The sequence below is a fragment of the Phoenix dactylifera genome, chromosome 12 (assembly GCF_051530095.1).
Source record: "Phoenix dactylifera cultivar Ajwa chromosome 12, Ajwa_hap1_PhDact_Kaust_v1.1, whole genome shotgun sequence".
Taxonomy (NCBI): Eukaryota; Viridiplantae; Streptophyta; class Magnoliopsida; order Arecales; family Arecaceae; genus Phoenix; species Phoenix dactylifera.
The window spans coordinates 14,611,354-14,629,257 of NC_143201.1; the positions used below are offsets into that span (position 1 = coordinate 14,611,354).

Below are 17,904 nucleotides of genomic sequence, written 5' to 3' on the forward strand. Positions count from 1 at the left end.
CATGTCCAAGGTAGCAGGCAATTTAGTCATGACACAAGCTTGGTTGAGAATTAAACACCAACCATAACAAGAACATATGCCTTGAATGCAGTTCAAACAGACATCCCACAGAAAATAAAAATTTCAAAAACACGGTATACTTGCTCCAGAAGTTCAGGCTAACCAAGCAATACTCCAGTCATTAATGACATTTTCATTATTAAACATGTGATCATGTTTCAGCTATGATTTTGAATATCTAACTACAGTTGTTTTAGCAGGATATACTGACAAGTTTAAAAAGAATTTTTCACACCATGAACTAAGCAGTCTTTCAACTGCAAGAAAAGAGCATCATAGAGTTCTCAATCTCTAGTATGTGCAAAATCAACTCACCAACGGAGAACACAAATAAATCTCGTGCTGCATCTTCTCTAACTGGAAAAACAAAAGAGGAAAATTGGTTTCATCAAAGAGAACCCCTCAAACTAAGCAGCTGCAGCCATGGGGACTGATCGGTAGCATGCCCGCTTTGCTGCACGGATGATGTCATCAACCTACAGGAAAAATTCCAGAAAAAAAAGAGGTTAAGAAATCTTTAGTATCAAATTGGCCATCTCCACTTAAAAAGTTTAACTTAATCTAATATTTCTCATGAATCCCTGTAAAAGTTTATGCAAGAAGATGTAAGAAAAGCTAACCTGAGGAACAGCCATCCTCTCTAGGTTTGCAGCATAAGGCATAGGAACATCAGCTCCAGCAATCCTCTCCACTGGTGCATCAAGATATTCGAAGCTATCCTCAATAACGGACATACTGTTCAATAAATGCAGCTCAGAATCAGATGCGCATGAGAGAGAGAGAGAGAGAGAGAGAGAGGGGGGGGGGGGGGGTGGGGGGGGGCAGGCAGGAGGGAGAAACTAACCATATTTCAGCACCTACACCATGCTGTGGGAAACCTTCTTCAACAGTCACCAGTCTGTTGGTTTTCCGAACCGAAGCATTGATGGTGGCTTTGTCTAGCGGCCTTATTGAACGGAGATTTATAATCTGTAATAAAACAAGGCTTTTAGCCAAACTCATGGGTTGATTACGATAAAGCAAGCCAACATTGGATTTCCAAGAGACTTCACCTCAGCATCAATTCCTTCCTTTGAAAGTATCTCTGCAGCCTGAACATGATCGATTAGGGGTTAGATTCACAAATAGCAACTAATGAAATTCTTGAAAATATACAACAAAAGAAAGAACGAGTCAGTGGGAAATAAATAGAATATGTCCTATGAATACTTAAGACATTCCGTACTATACAAAGCCATGGAAAGTAAGTCCATGCCATTTGCTCTATTCTTGGTTCCTGTTTTGCCGTTGCCAATCATGCACGTGCAAGGTCAAAATCAACTTCATATCCTTCTCCCCTTATGTCATCCGCTTACAGATTTTCCTTCATACTAAAACCTTTCAAAAACAAATATCCCTCCCCATGTTGAGGATGCTTGTTATCTCTCTTCAGAAAGCTTTAAAAACTAGTCTTGTTTCATAATCGATGATGAAATATTAACAGGAAAATGCTATCATACCCATTTGTGGGACAGAGGCATGATACAGCTTGTGACAAAATGATACCTGCCAGCTGAATGCCTTGGAAAACAAATTGAATGTCTTGAAAAATAAATAAAGGGGTAATGCTGGAATTTCAGAATAATCCAGCTCTCGTTTCTCTTTCCCTTCATCTCCACAACTTGGTAAAGGGAATGAGTGCTGTCCTATGTGCAGCTTGGCATCGAAATATAAAGCCTTCAGATTGAATCAGAAAATTCATAGCCGATATATCGACTATTTTGGGAAGCAATTATAATACAAACTTGAAAGATAAGATGGTGAAGCTTTATGATTAAGGACTGAACTAAATCTAATGTTCGCTTCTAAGCAGAGGTGGTGTTGCAGTTGTTGGATTCCTTCCATTCAGAAATGCTATAGATAGAGGTCATGCACCAATCACATGCCGGCACCATGGAGGAGCACCAAGGAGGGCAAAAACTGTTTCAGTATTTGCTGCAATCAGAGAAAAAAGGGACCTTCAAAAATTGCCATTGCTACAAAACAATGCCAAGAAGGATGATAAACATGATGGTTTTGCATTTTTAGCAGCAGTAGGAGGAGGTGGTGGTGGTGGTGGAAAATTTAACATGCTGCAAAACAATTTCAACAAGGATGATAAACAGGTTGCTTTTGCTTTTTCAGCAGCAGCAGCAGCAGCAGCAGCAGGAGGAAAAGAAAGGTTTGTTGTTCCCTCCCTTCAAACATTACCATTCTTTCCTTTCCTAAAAGGAGACTTTGAGATTCAGAAGCGCTGATGATGATGTTGAGACAGAGTAGGTCCATTAGGCCGGTACCAACTCCTCCCTTCACCATATTGGAGAAGCCCTTTGAGTCCGTCTTTCTTCTGCTTCAGGTCCATTTGTTCATCCATCATCCCAGATTGGGTGCTCGTGTACTCTAATGCCGAACCAGCTCGGATGAAGAAGTTAGTTTGGACCCAACCCCTCCATTCATCGTATCAAAGAAGCTCCTCCGTATCCATCTCCTTCCCTTCCAACATTAAACTTCTTTCCTAAATGAGTTATTTAACACGGATATTCTTTCCTGTGCTAGGCCTTTGATTGATAAAGGAGACCGAGATTTAAGCATGCTGCTGATGATGTGGAGACAGGGTAGGTCTATTAGTTTAAAACTGATTCCTCCATCGTATATCTGTATTGGAGAAGCTCCTTCACATTCGTCCATCTTCTCCTTCGTGTTTGTCACTCCATTCGTCATCCTAGATCAGGTGCTTGCTTGCTGTGGTGCCGGACCGACTCAGGCAAGCATAAGAGGAAGGAAGTTCAGACCTGATTCCTCCCTATACTGTATTAGAGAAGTTCATTCCTGTCAATTCATCTTCTTCTTCATGTCCGTCTGTTCGTCCTAGATTGGCTGATCCCCATCTTTGGTGCCAAAACAGCTTAGTGAGAAGAAGAAGAACATTTCTATGTTTGTCTGGAAGGTGGCGTGAGGCTGCTTGCCCACCAAGGGCGTGCTGGCTCAATGTGGGGTGCGCATTCCCCCAAGCTATTGGGCCTACTCGTAGGGGAGGAGTCAATTTTCCATGCCTTATTTGGTTGTCCGCGGACGGTTCAGATCTAGGGGCTCGCCTTGGCTTCCTTGGGGTTGAGGTAGAGGTCGTCGTCGACCGAGGAATTTTTGTTCTTCCTAAGGGATGCCTCATGGAGGCCCAACTTCGAGGAGTTGGAGATTAGGGTGGCCTACCTCGCTTATCATTGTTGGCTTGATAGGAACGCCCGAGTCTGTGAGGATAGAGCATTACAGTTGAGGGTGGTGGTGGACCGAGCTCTGTTTCATGCAGAGGAGGTTATTGGCAGCACTGCATCGTCATTCCTTGGGGCGGTCGGAAAAATCTGGGGTTCCCATTCAGCTCCCGTAGTGCCCAGGATAGTGTTCATCTCCTAAGAGCCCCCACCCCTGGCTTTCTTAAGGTGAACTTCAATGGCAGCGTTGGCACGGAAGGGAGTAGTGAAGGTGTGGGGTTTGTTATTCAAGACCAGGAGGCTAGATTCGTGGCGGACGGGAATCGGCGGATATTTGATCAGTCTGTCATGGGTGCTGAGCTCAAAACAGCATGAGAGGGCCTCACCTATGCGAGACGAGTGTTAGGTGCAGACCACATTCTCCTTGAGGGAGGCTCTACAATGGTGATTGAGTGGATTCAAGGTCGGGGGCACGCGGCTAGTGGGATGTGGCTGCTTCACGACATCTGCCGTATTCTGGGCAAGTGCACCTCCTTTCGGGCTACACATATCTACAAGGAAGCGAATAGTGCTACGGATTGGATGGCATCTTATGCGGCCCATCACTCCAGAGATTTTATTTGGGAGAACCACGTGACGGTCTCTTCTTCCTTGCACTCTGTACCTTTTTCTGATCTCATGGGCTACACCTACACACGTCGTGTGTGAGTCCCCATTGTACTTAAAAGAAAAAGAAAATTTGATGTTCTTTCGCCCGCTACGTTGTTGGATTGCTAAAGGAGACTTTGAGATTCAAGCGCACGCTGATGATGATGTGGAGATGGAGTAGGTTCATTAGTTTGAAGACGACCCAAAGAAAGGTCTATTGTTCTTTCCCTTCCAACATTAACCTTCTTTCCTTTGTTGAATGAGTTATGTAAGGTAGGTTGGGATTGGGTCCTTGCATGAAAGAACATTTGATGTTCTTTCACGCTCTAGGCTGTTGGATTGCCAAAGGAGACTTGAAATATGAAGGGAGGAGTTGGATTAGTTTGAATCCGCCTCCTGCCTTCATCATATTGGAGAAGCTCCTTCGCATCCATCCATCCGTCTGTCATCCTTGACTAGGTTGTCGCCTTCACCAATGCTAGACCAGCTCAGGTTCGACTTCTTCGATGAGAGTCTCACAACGCCTCCATGAAGCCACCTGATAGAGTGCCTCACCTTCATGGATCCATGCCTCAAGCTAACAAGCTCCAAGAGGGTCATTGGGGAATGGGAAACATGCCTAGATCTTATCGAAGGTCGGGTCTCATTGATTCCTTAGCCACATAGAGCCAATCTTGGATTTAATGGAGAAATCTCCCATTGTTTCACATATGTTCGGTGCCCTGAGCCCTTCCAACACCTCAATGTCCACAGTCCACACCAAGCCTTCCTACTTTGTCATTGATATCACATGCTCCAGATCCCAAGAAGACATAAAGGTCCTCCATAAAGAAGGGATAGATCAGGCTGCAAGTGGTGTGGAAGAAGAGACGGTGGCAGGAGGTGGCAGCCGCCAAGCACTAGGTGGGTAGGACAGCAAGATCGCTAGTGGGGCAGCTGATCTCGACAAGAACCATGGAAAGGAGAGCAAAGAGATGGGTGGAAGGGAGCAGATCTCCTCTCTTCATTTCACTCGGGGAGAAGATGCGGATGTGAAGAGTATCAAACTCGGTGGAATTTGGGTTCGGGTTAGAACTAATGGCTCTCTTCTGTATGCACTCCCTCCTCACATCCGTTCCAGTCTCAGCATTGGCATCCCCGATGGACAGTCCCATGCGCAAAAGAACATCAAATGTTCTTTCGTACAAAGGACCTAACCCAACCCATTTAAGGCAGGACATGTCAGACTGCCCCAATAGTTGTCCTAGAGTCCTGTACTCAAATATGGGTTCAGCTGGCATTGCTCATAATCTCTAACAAAGATAATAAAGATAGCACTAGAAGCATTGAATGCTACACTCAACAAAGAAATATGGTCTTCCCATGACAATTGCACTTCTTCTAGAGGGGTGTGCGATGTGCTCAGCACCCTCAAGGCAAAATTAACCAACCATCAATAGACATACATAGACAACAGCATTTAATGCACCAACAAGAATGTTCAATGTCCTACCACAAGCAGAGCACATTCTGCAGTGCAAGTATGTATGTATGCTTCTACTCGTGAGCACATGCTGCCAGAAGCAGAACCCATGGCCAATTGCATGTGAGTAGCTGTGTTTGTGGATGTTTGTGGCAGTTACATAGCACAACAATAACAAGCACATACAAGCATGTTTCTCTCAAATATAATTAAAAACCTTCGCCACTTTAAAGATCTTGTTTTCAAAAGGGCACTCATTGCTTCCAAATTTCCAATGAAATTGCCATCAATATAAGCATTGGAAATTCTTTCCTCTATTGCCATTGTTAAATGCCACCACCACAAGAGCATTCAATTATTGTTTTGAGAAGTCCCAAGACCAATCAATACTAGGTTATGAATTTGAACATGTCGAACCATCTTGCAATTGCACAAAATGGTAACCATATCTTTGTCTCCATTACATGAGACATATAAAGACAAAAGCACTCGTTAAGAAATGCAATTATGGAAGAAATATGCAATAAACATCATTGCAATATCAAGCTTACTGATGTGTGGAACGAATGCCTTCTAAGAGAATGTTCCGGATGATACAGATGTTCCAACCTATAAAATTCAGTCATTAAGGTTGCTTGATCTCAAAAAAGTCTAGCTAAGAGATCTACATGATCACCACCTCATTAACACCCCATCATCCTAAAGAACTGAAAGAAAGGAAAAATGACACTACTTTATCCCCATATGTTGCAAAACCTCTTCCACAAGAATATCATTAAATTTTGCCACTCAACTGTTTTAGCATTAAAAACTCTATAAATTTTTTTCATACACTTATCACATCTACAATGATTAAAATAATTCACATGAATCCCCTTGCAAAAAGAAATATCTTTTATTCTTTTAGTGATCCACTTGCCATTAGTTTCTTAAGAAGCTTCCTTAACCAACTTGTAAATTTCAAGCCATCTCAACAAGTGGTGCTTAAAAACCCTACTTAGCACTCTGCAACATAAAGAATTTTAAATTCATGTTGTTATGGACAAAATTCAGATCAAATTGAACGACTGACTACCCTACATCACTCACTCAAGCTAAAACCTCTAACAGCTTTCCTATATACATGAACTCATACTTCTTGTGGAACTTGCTAAAGAAAGATTATTACCTATAAACAAGGGATTTTAATTACTTATCTAGTTTTAGAAGGACCATTGTGGAGGTCACATTTAGGAAAGATGCTTCCACAACAAGATATCTAGTCCCCCCCCCCCAAAAAAAAAAAAAAGTCTTGAGGGTGGAGCTTTCTACTCTCAAGTAGAATGCTTCTGTGGGGACAGCATATTTTCAATGAGAAATGCAAGCACTTTTCCTTTATAAAATAGTATACTATAGGCGTTTGGTCCACAGAATAGGCAATATGCCTCACCGAAACATCTCTAGAATGACCTCATTATAAATAATGTTGAAAATTGAAAACTTATGCTACCTTATCTACTATGATCAAAGAATTACTGGGAAAATCATGCTTGTTTTTATACTGTCATTGCTTTACCCTCATCTACTTTCAGCATTCTTCCATACATAATTGCCATATTACAGACTCTGAAAGTTCATGATGACATGGAAATTTATAAAAGAATACCTCCAGGACAAGATCATAATAATATGATCATCCCCATCTACATTTTAAAATTAAAAAAAACAGTGAGATGGGACTGGGATTGTCTGAATTAATGATCTTGTAATTTACATTATTATATAGGAAGAAAATAAAAAAAGGCATCCCATAATTAACCATAAGCTCTTTAAGCAGAAAGATATAACTTAACCCTCATTAATTGTTGATAGAGACCTATTTAAATTCAGGTTCCATGATCTGTAAAAAAACCCTACTTTCAGAAATCAAGATGATCGACAATACCATAGACCTAGAATGACAAGCTGGAAGGCGAGGTTGCTGATGTTGTACAGACACAAGCCCATTTTCAAGCATAATTTAAGGGGAAAAAAGATGCAGTTGAATTAAAAGGTGTTAGTTGATTTGACCTCAACCACCATCAAAACATTAAAAAAAACCATGCATCCTGTTTGTCCTCCTTTATTAACTATTCTACAAATGTCCAAATATCAAATGATTTTTTACCATCAATTTTAACCTTAAAGTAAGGAGCAAAAAATCATAAATAGTAAATAGCTGAAGCTTTTGAAACTGGAACACTGTTAAAAATATGAAGCATATAGATATATATCAATCACTAAAGAAAATCATTTTCAGATTACATCAAATAAATAACAATCACAAAGTAGTTAAGCAATCAGAAGTTTTCTAAGTTGGTCTGTAACAGTTAAACCTTGATGTCATCAATAAGAACATGATGTTAAGAACTCATCAATTTATACATGTAAAATTGTTTTAGATACTAGCATTTCCCTCCTAAGTTAAACCTGATTCAGCCAGATGCTAGAAGCAAACAAGCAAAACCACTTAAGATGCAAGGCCAGTTGCAGCTAACAATATCAAAACTTAGTTACAAACCTGCAAAGCATAACCAACCATTTTTGAGAACGCAGTAATAGTAACATGCTTTCCTTGTCGTTCTATCTGTCAATCAAGGAAAACAGATACTGGTTATGAAAAAATAAGAGTCTAGGTCCTGTAAATAATCTTTAAAAAAGCCAACCTTGGCTTTCCCTATTGGAAGGCAGAAACTGGAATCAAGAACTTCAGCTGGAATAGGAAATGACTCTCCGTATCTGTGAATACACATTAACATGTTTAAAGCCAATCCTGCCAAGGTAATATTGAAGCCAAATAACTGAAGCGCATTTGATCTAGTGCTACATACAGAAGTTCATTTTCAAGGAAAACAACAGGATCGGGGTCCCTTATAGCTGCTTTTAACAAGCCTCGAGCATCCTCAGATGAATATGGGCTTAGCACTTTCAAACCAGGAACATGTGCATACCAAGCTGCATAACACTGCAAATGCATTCATAATTAGAACCATCTCCATATTTTATCTTATTCGTTCATTGGAAGCAATCCAAAAAAGTTGTACATATCAATACATAACGACATCACAAAAGCTTCACATGGTACGAGATTAACCACCAGACATTAATTGGAAATAGCCCCCATGACAAGTAGCAGGGGCTGGTTATAAGAATCCATTTCCACAATCCATTTTATAAAAGATGCCCTATATCAAAAGAGCTCCTCAAATGATTCCCACTACTTCCATCCAGGTTTCATAGGTCTTCCTTAACACAATCCATGCCTTCTTTCTGTTCCAGCATGGCCACAACCATAGGCCATGCCATTCATTATAACAATTTTTTTTCTTTTGAGAAGGGGATGCCACCACTAGGGTTTGAACCTTGGACCTCTCCCAACTGGACAAGAATGCCAACCAGCTGAGATGAGGCTGGTTATACCATTCACTATGACACAGTCTGAAAAATGCAAGAGGAAAACCCCATGCGATGAGATCTAGAGTACTTACTTTTTCCATCCTTCATGCAGGAAAGAGATGAGAAACAGTGAAAAAATAATTGCATCCATGACATTGTGCGAAATCTCAGAAAAAGAAAATCTGTTACAGTGATCCACATGAAAATAAGTAATAAGTGCAGGGACAAGTGAATCACTGACGAAAGACCTAAAGCTACATGGACCAAAATTGTCCTAAACAGATCGCTGCATACATTCTAGATATAGCATATGGATTTCGATTCCATATTGCAATATTGTTTCCTGCTCATGGTTATAGATTTCCCCATCAGCAAGGCACTCCCAAACTGATGGCTTACGAAAGAGAACTTGCTCTACATTAAAAGCATCAACTTACTAACAATAACATGCGGCACTATCATAAAAATGTATACTAAATTTTATGACAGTTTCCAACAAGGATAGTTTATCGATGAGTTGCCCGGGGTAGTGCAATTGTCACACCCCAGATTCAAAGCATGACATGGCCATGCTACCGAGAGGTACAACCCACGATAACACAAAGCCAATATTACATTTAGCTTCCAAATCCATCTCAAATATAATAAAATAAATAGGAATTCAATTTCATTATCCATTAAATGCAACCAATACTGGTTCAGAGCTTCTAAATCCAAACATAAATACTAAACCCATAATCCTCAATATTCAAAAAATTATTAAACAAATTCATATCAACTGAAGAACTAAAGTTCTACTATATAGATCACCAAGCCTGTTAGTGCGAACTCGAAGCCTAGACCATCCTTCGTTTTGATCGACCCTATTCATCTAAAGAGAGAAAAATAAAAAATAGAGGTATATTAGCGACACAGCTCAATAAGTAAACCTTTCACTACCTTACCGGATCAAGCATAAATTTTTTCATACCAATGCATCATTTAAGAAAAATAAGAGATTATAAAATAAAGCATTTCATAATATAGTATATTAAAATAAGCCATAAAGCCAATCATGCATGCATAAATCATTCATATTTCATAAACATGATTCCAAGTTTATTGTGCAAATAATTTCATAAATCATTCTTCTGTCATTTAGCCATATCATAGTTCAAAACATTGCTCACAAATATTTGTGTTGCGGTCACTTTATATCCGTGACAGGGTCTGTGTTTGTAATCGACAAAGATTCTTGTTTCATATGCCAACTTTATACCCGCTGGCGGAGCTTGTGTTTGTAAGGGTGCTAGCTCTAGGTGTCGATTTTTTCAAGTTTAGGGATCATACATAACTATCTGAGAGCTTTTAGAAAACTTATATCTTTTTCTTAAAACATACACATAAATATATGAAAAACACTAAATGGCACGATCAAATTCATAGTTCATAATAAAGCTATTTTCATTAAAACATTCATAGAACTATTTTTCATAAAACATGATTTTTATAACACATATACTGATCCATAATTTTATGAAAACATGACATCTTTGTTGGCAATATCATATGCATGAAAAACATGATAATTTGAAAAATATTAAGAAGTGTAAAATCTCCTTACCTCTTTTGTCTTGGACTGTCAAACTTCACTAGACGACTCTGCTAAACCTATTTTAAATGTTAACAGCAAAATTAATTTCTAATTGATGGCTTTAATAAAATAACACGAGAAGACTTGACCAAATGTACGGTAGTTTTGAGTAGGTCAAGTCTAGATGATTTGCTCAATGAATAGAACTTAATCAGGCCAAGATCAATCAACAAGGTTCATCAATGAGATTTCTGAAACATTCAATAGGGTCGGAATGATCGGTCCAATAGGCGGCTCAGGCACCAGGCAATTTAGGGCCTCTTTTCAGGGATCAACTCGAATTCATAAATCAAGTCGATGGAACTCGGTTCATGATCCATAGATCTTCTTAGAGAGAGAAATGGAGAGATGAGAGAGAAGAAAGAGAGAGAAGGAAGAGAGAAACAAGAGAGAGATGGCTCTTTCTCTCTCTCTCTTCTTCTTTCTTTCTTCTTTCTTGGCAAAACAGAGAAAGGAGACGGCCGGTGGCTATAGTCATGGTGGTTCGGTGAGATGGCAGCCGGAGGTGGAGGGCGGTCGGCCGTCCAAAAGTCAAACTAAAAATAGGGTCGAGAAGAAAATTTTATTGGCTCGGTGTACTCGGATCCAAGCCCACTTGCCGACGGTTGGGGGTCCGGCTTCGGCCAGAGATTGATGCAGGGAAGCGGCCGATGGCTTCTGCGATGAACGCCGACGACAGGCATTGCCAGAAAAAAGAAGAAAATAGGAGATCAAAGGCGGAACAAGAGGTTTCATAGTGATTTTCGATCGATTCCTTGGCGGAATCTGATTGGCAATGGGTCAATAGAGAAAGAAGAGGCTGGAGAAGAAGGATTCAGAGTTCTTACCAACTCCAGTGAGTGCTGCGGCCCAGATTTCCGGCAGGTACGGTGATGGGATACTATAATTTTGAAGGGAGAAAAGAGAGAGAAAGGAGCCCGATGATCGCCGATGGAGGTCCATCGAGGGGGGGTCTAAATAGGAGTGGAGGCTAGGCTTATCCTAGCCTCCAACGAAGTTCGTGGTGAAGTCTTCCTCCTCCGTGATCAACCAAGGCTCTATCTTGTTTTTGACTGAAACGGTCCTTCAGGCCGTGATTGGGTGCTGGGCCAGGCCAACAGGCCGGCCCAATGAGGCTGAGCCTCACAGCAATAAACTTCTCCAAAGACTGCAAAAGGAAAGCATTTAGTGGTGTAGAATCTTATTGCAGGATAACAGCCATGCACCTGTGAATGTTGAGCACCAACTCCAGCAGCAGCACCATTTGGACCTCTGAAAACAATAGGTACAGATATCTGACCTGCTGACATGTAGTTTGTCTTCGCAGCAGAATTAATAATATGATCAATTGCCTGCAGGTGCATCAGATAAACAATTTAGATACAAAAAATATGCATACATTGCTATTCATGCTTAAGCTACAGGTAGTAGTCTGCAATGATGAAAGATACTTGGTGCCCATTTGCATACTCAAAGAAGTAAAACAATAAACCCACCTGACCTTTTAAAAAAGGATCAATAGTCAGTAACTAGCCGAATGGCTGCCACTTGCTAGGATATTATCAGGCTTTTACCCTAGAGTGCAAGCTCCAACTATTGAGCAGCCAAACCAACAACTGAATCAAACAATTTTCAGACTAACGGTTACTAACTTTAACATCAGCAAATATCTAGATTAAATTTGGGTCAGCTTCAAATAAAGAGAGATTCTCCTATTCAAGTATTGACTTGCGCATATCATACTACCAAACTCCTTATTGCATAATGTGGTACCATAGGATACACCATTCACAAAAGCTAATACAACTCTCCTGATCTAGATTTTGAGAACCCAAAACTGACACTTAAGAATTTCTGTTGCTCATAAAAGAAACATGTGCAGCCCAGAATTGCAAATACATATCTACAAGATGATCACTAAAATCATGCAATATTTAGAAGCAAGACTGGCAGAAACAACAATCACAACTGGGATCAAACTTCAGGAGAAACATACACAACTTTTCTACAAAGAGATCCAATATAAATCAGTTTTCAAATCATGCATGTTTTATAACCTTAAAATCTTAACATATTCAAAAGTTTTCCAGCTAATCCCTTTTTTTTGATAGAGAAAGCAAAAATATAATTTGATACATAAAAATTCTGAGTTCTACTTCATGGCCTATTGAAGCTTTGAAAAAGCTATCTGGTATTTTGAGGTTATGAGTTCAAATTCAGCCTTAACTTTGATTCCTTATTTCCAAAGACAAATGGCATACATCCAAATGTGCCTAAGCATGCAGATATGCATGTCACAATATTTGCATGTGTGCACACAAATTAGATAAGTCAGAATGTTTGCTGATGTATGATCCGCAATACAAAATTCAGTTCAAAGCCAGAAACCTCATCAAGATTTAATCATGTAGAGCACAAGACATTGTCCTGTGGTGAAACAAAAACTTGATGAAAATACTTCCATTCATAAGTTTTTCAGACCTCATTATTATATTTTTAGATATCTCCTATCTCGTGGGCTGGTTTGCAGCGACCTTTTTTCATATATTTGCTGATTTTGACATTCAGTTAACCATTTCTCCACCAGCAACAAGAAAGAAGCATAATTGTTCAGACTAATTGCGAGATTTAGTAAAATTCCGCACTTTGTTCCATGCCAGTAGTTCTTTCTCTTTATTCCATTCCATCAAACGCTACTAGAAGCAATTTCAGCTTATAGGAGGCAATTTAATCATGCATACTTAATCATCTGGACCGATGAATAATTATACATGACTTAATCATGCTGAGACATGTGCATAACGTGCATGCACATGCAATCCCACATCGAATGCATGAGCACATGCACCAAAACAGGCATTTCATGAGTGACACTGCATACTTATGTGCTATTTAAGTCATATGATTTCTCAGGTAACATAAAACACTATTTGCACTATGAATAACAATTTATGCTTGCCGTGAAAGCCATTAACACTTAAAAATTGGCTGCAGTGAGTTGGTCTCCTCGCAGTTCAGGTCAATGTCAAAATATTAAACCCATTTATGTAATCAAACCAATCCACATTATTAACATTAGACCCTAACCATTTATCACTGCAAAGACCAGATTAGATCCGATTACATTTGTTTGAACAACCATAAGCTGGTTGAATGTAACTAATAGTCAGCAAAAGCCAATTCCCCGAGTCACTTTTCACATCTATATTCAGGCCAGATTAATAATTGATTAATGTGTTGGATCTAGATCAGACAATTTATTGACTAAAAAATCATCCACAGCCCTTGTTCCAAAATAAGTTGCACTTTATAAAAAAGCAAATAAAAAGAATAAAACAATTAAATGCAACACTGCACAAAAAATAAGAAAACTCTAACCTGCATGGAGAAGTTGAAAGTCATAAATTCTACAACAGGCCGAAGACCATAGTAAGCCGCACCAACTCCAATACCAGCAAAACCAGCCTGCAAGAATACAACCAATGATGCAGGAACCAGACTGACAAAACCACTTGAGGACAAAAGCTGCTGATAATTTGAATATGACGCCAACCTCTGTAATTGGAGTATCAAGAACTCTCTCAGGACCATACTTCTCAAGCAGACCCTTGGAAATCTGCAAGACAAGAATTGAAGGTTGTTTTGTATAAGTAGAAAATGAGTAATTATGTACACAACAGAAAAGGCAAGCTTTCAAATTTTACAAGGGTTTCTTACCTTGTAAGCACCCTGATACTCGCCTACCTGCAAAGTCGAAATTTTCATTAGAATAAGTGATGAAGAAAGCATGGTTCAAAAAGCATGCATTCCCCAATATTACCTCTTCACCCATCAAGAATACTTTAGGATCCGCAGACATCTCCTCATCAAGTGCAGAGTTCAGAGCTTCACGCACTGTCATCTGTGAGACAAAGAGATGTCATGAATTTAGGTTCGACACTCTCTTACTCTAAACAGAGATTAAAATAGAGAGGAAAAAGACAGGAATCTATCCAAACAGAGATTTGCGTAGATATAGAATGAGAAGCCAACACAAGAACATATAATATTCCCCATCTTCCAAATGAACTGGATATTTCTTTGATCAACGATCACCATAAATATTATAAAAAAAGGGCATCACAGTGCATGAGGCACCCCCGCCATTGCCGTGGGTTAGCAGTGGGTCAGATGCAAGCAGCCTTACCCCGCATACGGAGAGACTGTTTCTATGTTTCGAACCCATAACACCTAGGCCATGATAGTGCAACTTTATCATTGCGCGAAGGCCCGCCAGATTGTAAACAAAATAATAATTCTCACTAAAGACAACAATGCATTAAATTTGATCAAGAGCACCAAAAAGCAACCAATTGCAAACAAATCCTAAAATAGAAATCATAGAAAGGAAACTGGGAGCTATATACTAAAATTTAAAACCTTAAACCATGGACATCAACACAATAAACAACAAAATATTAAATGATTTTCTTTTTGTCTGTAAATAGAGCATATTATCATCATAAAATCTTCTTTTAACACAGAGGAATATTCTGACAAATTATTCATGCCGTGATCGAGCAGCAACATGCTAAAATACCACAAGTATTTTTCAAATAACAAAATATATTTTATAATACCTCTTTTGCTGCAGTTGAGTAGTTCTTTGGCAAGACAGATCCCAGAGGCCGAATCCTCTGCAACACCTGCCCTAAAATCTACACACAAAAAAAAAAGACAGAGAAAGCGCAAAAAATCAACCAAAAAGTCCATAACAACAGAAGATAACGCCAGCAGTCCAACACCAAAAGATCAAGAACACAGCAAAGCTCCCAAAAAAAATCAAATAGACAATAAATAAATCCCGTCGCTTTACCGGTGAAGAGAAGTTTCCAAACCCGACCCTTTGTCTCGCGAGTCCCCACATCCTCCTATCAATCAAACAACCAGAGAACCCTGAGATTCGTTGAACCATGAAAACCATCAATAACCAATCAACGCAACGAAAAAGCAAGAACAATTGGAAAGAAAAAACAGACGTATGATTTAAAATCTCGATCTTTTCACTTGAAATGTAAGATAATAAGGAAATGAATAAAAATATAAACAAATCATAAGTTGAAAAGCGGATAGAAGGAAGGAGGAGAGGAGAAAAACCTAGAAATTAGAGAGAGAACGCAAGAGAGAGAAGAATAGAGGACAAGGAAGAGAAGTGGGGCTCGACCGCTCGAGACGAAAGAAATGGAGAGCCCATAGATTATTGTCTGTTTTACATTTTTACGAAAAGGCATCGTAAGTAGATTCGATATTACAAGTCAACCCCTTAATTTTCTGATAACTGCATATTAGTCCAACCACCGGGAACTTCCTTCGACTGAATGGTGACGAGCATTTGCTATTGTTTTCTTCTTGTTTTTATATTACAGTGGATAAGCGCCAACGACAAAGATAGTTTAAATTATTCCTGCAACAACATTTCACGTTACTTTTTATTGTATGTATACCTGATATATTTCAAATTATTCGTTTCCAGGTAGACATGGTTTAGGGTTTTCATCCTTGGCCAGCGTGATGTTTCTTGTTAAAATACTTGCAAAAAAAAAAAAACCCCCAAAAAAAAATAAAAAATTTTATTCCTCTATTCCATCATATTCAGTACATCTCAGGAGTTATATATACTCATATATAGACTTAATACAAAAAAAATAATATAGAATAATATAAGATCATACTAACAAAGAAAAGTAAACTGACCGATATAGAATCACGCTAACAAAAAAAATATTATAGGCCGATAAAAATTGTTTCGTGATTTCTAAAATTACGTTAATATCATACTTCAAACTCAAGATGGTACTATAGGTGCCAACTTGAGTTTACAAACTAATTCACGAATGCACCCAGAAACTGACGTATTAAATCAAGAGCCGAAATAGCAGCTCAGAAGATGACGTAATAAACTAGGAGCTGATATAGTAGCTCGGAGACTAACGTGGTGGTAGATCAGGAGTTGACGTGCCAGTACAAAACTTGATGTGGTAGAACATGAGTCTCAGAAGTTGATGTAACAGATTAGAATGTAATATAACAACTCATAAGCCAATATTGCAGACTAATATGTCAAGCTGATGTAACAATATAGAATTTGATATGGCAGAATAGAAGCTCACATAGTAGTTTAAAAATTAATGCGGCAAATTAGAAAGCTAATGCAGCAAATTAGAAAGCTAATGCAGCAAACTAATGTGTTTGGCAATGTTAACGTAAGTAACTGATGCGATAGACTAATACATTCACTGACATGATTAACTAACCTAGCAAACAAGAGTCTATCGATGTGTCTGACTGATGTGATAGTCTAACATGTCTATTGATATGGCTGATTGATTTGTCTGATGATTTGGTAGCGATAAGACACATAAAAGATGATAGTTGCAGCGAAGACCAAAGCTCGAAGAGAAAGCAACTGAAAGTTGATGATCCTCATAGACGGAGTCACCATAGAAGAGGAGCAAAAGACCTCAAACTGGATTGCGAGGAGCTAAAGACTGCAAATAAAATCAGAGATAGAGAGAAAAGGGCCAAGCGACAGTGAAAAAAGACAACCGAAGATCTGAAGCTGAAAAGAAAAGTGGTGGAGAGGAGCTGCGGATCCATTAGAAAACAAAACACTTTAAGGTATTAATTTACTAAAAATAGAGGATATAATTCACTGGAAAATAAAGGATCTGTGAGGAAACAGAGAATCTGTGAATCTACCGAGAAATAGAGGATCTTTAGATATTAATTCACCCGGGAACATAGATCGATAGATCAGCAATGGCGATCTGCAAAACTTCTAAACATGGCAACGACGGCCACAACAAAAACGGAAGAGATAGTAGTGACATATTAGGTGATCGGTGGCTTTGATACTATGTTAAAATATTTGTAGAAGAAGAGAAAAATAAAAAAAAAAGAGAGAGAAAAAAAATTTTATTTCTTTATTCCATCATATTGGTATATCTTAGAGGTTATATATACTCACATACAGACTCAGTATAAGAAAAATAATATAGATTGATATAAAATCATGATAACAAAGAAAAATATTACTCGCTGATACACGTTGTTATATAATCTCTAAAATCACTCTAACATGATCATGCTAACAAAAAAAAAAAACCGACCGATATAGGATCATGCTAATAAAAAAAAATTATTATGGACTGATACAGGTTGGTATGCGATCCCTTCATTTATTATTGTTTCTATGTTCCTCCTAGCTAGGAACAATACACACTTGACAACTTGCCACAAAATATTAGCGAAACATAATTATAAAAACTTATCAAATATCTATTCTTACAAGAATAATTACTTTGCCTTCCAGTTTTTCTTTTGATAGAATGAATTAAAGCTGTTTTATATATTTCAAATATTAAAGCCAAATTGTCGATTATCATATCATATAGCCATGTAGGTAGCTTTGCTTTGGCACATCATTTCCACATCATTCTCAT

General features: G+C 38.7%; 1 protein-coding gene and 1 long non-coding RNA gene across 3 annotated transcripts; both read right to left on the reverse strand.

The window, feature by feature from the left end:
- Positions 1-152: 152 nt before the first annotated feature.
- On the reverse strand, positions 153-15,792 carry MAB1 (Transketolase family protein). Of its 2 annotated transcripts, none has more exons than XM_008802900.6 (15): positions 15,560-15,792; positions 15,279-15,333; positions 15,043-15,120; positions 14,244-14,324; positions 14,141-14,167; positions 13,977-14,039; positions 13,802-13,888; positions 11,650-11,775; positions 8,247-8,380; positions 8,082-8,154; positions 7,937-8,002; positions 1,113-1,151; positions 905-1,029; positions 681-795; positions 153-536 (listed from the first exon to the last, which is right to left on the reverse strand). In XM_008802900.6, exons 1-15 carry the CDS (start codon positions 15,691-15,693, stop codon positions 468-470), a joined length of 1,272 nt encoding a protein of 423 aa, XP_008801122.4. In that variant the 5' UTR covers positions 15,694-15,792; the 3' UTR covers positions 153-467. The 2 variants fall into 2 exon arrangements, with proteins under 2 accessions (XP_008801122.4, XP_008801121.2); XM_008802899.6 differs by having other exon boundaries at positions 15,279-15,358; positions 15,560-15,696.
- On the reverse strand, positions 10,318-11,397 carry LOC149751542 (uncharacterized). The gene is made up of 2 exons (XR_016397942.1): positions 11,272-11,397; positions 10,318-10,461 (listed from the first exon to the last, which is right to left on the reverse strand). It is a non-coding gene; the product is annotated as an uncharacterized LOC149751542 (long non-coding RNA).
- Positions 15,793-17,904: the final 2,112 nt, after the last annotated feature.

Excerpts from the sequence above, each read along its gene's own strand:
- MAB1 (XM_008802900.6), bottom strand. The coding sequence starts at position 15,693 with ATGCCTTTTCGTAAAAATGTAAAACAGACAATAATCTATGGGCTCTCC. Across the intron at positions 1,152-7,936 it reads TGGTTGGTTATGCTTTGCAG|GCTGCAGAGATACTTTCAAA; the intron begins GTTTGTAACTAA and ends GATCATGTTCAG. Across the intron at positions 796-904 it reads GGTGTAGGTGCTGAAATATG|TATGTCCGTTATTGAGGATA; the intron begins GTTAGTTTCTCC and ends TTTATTGAACAG.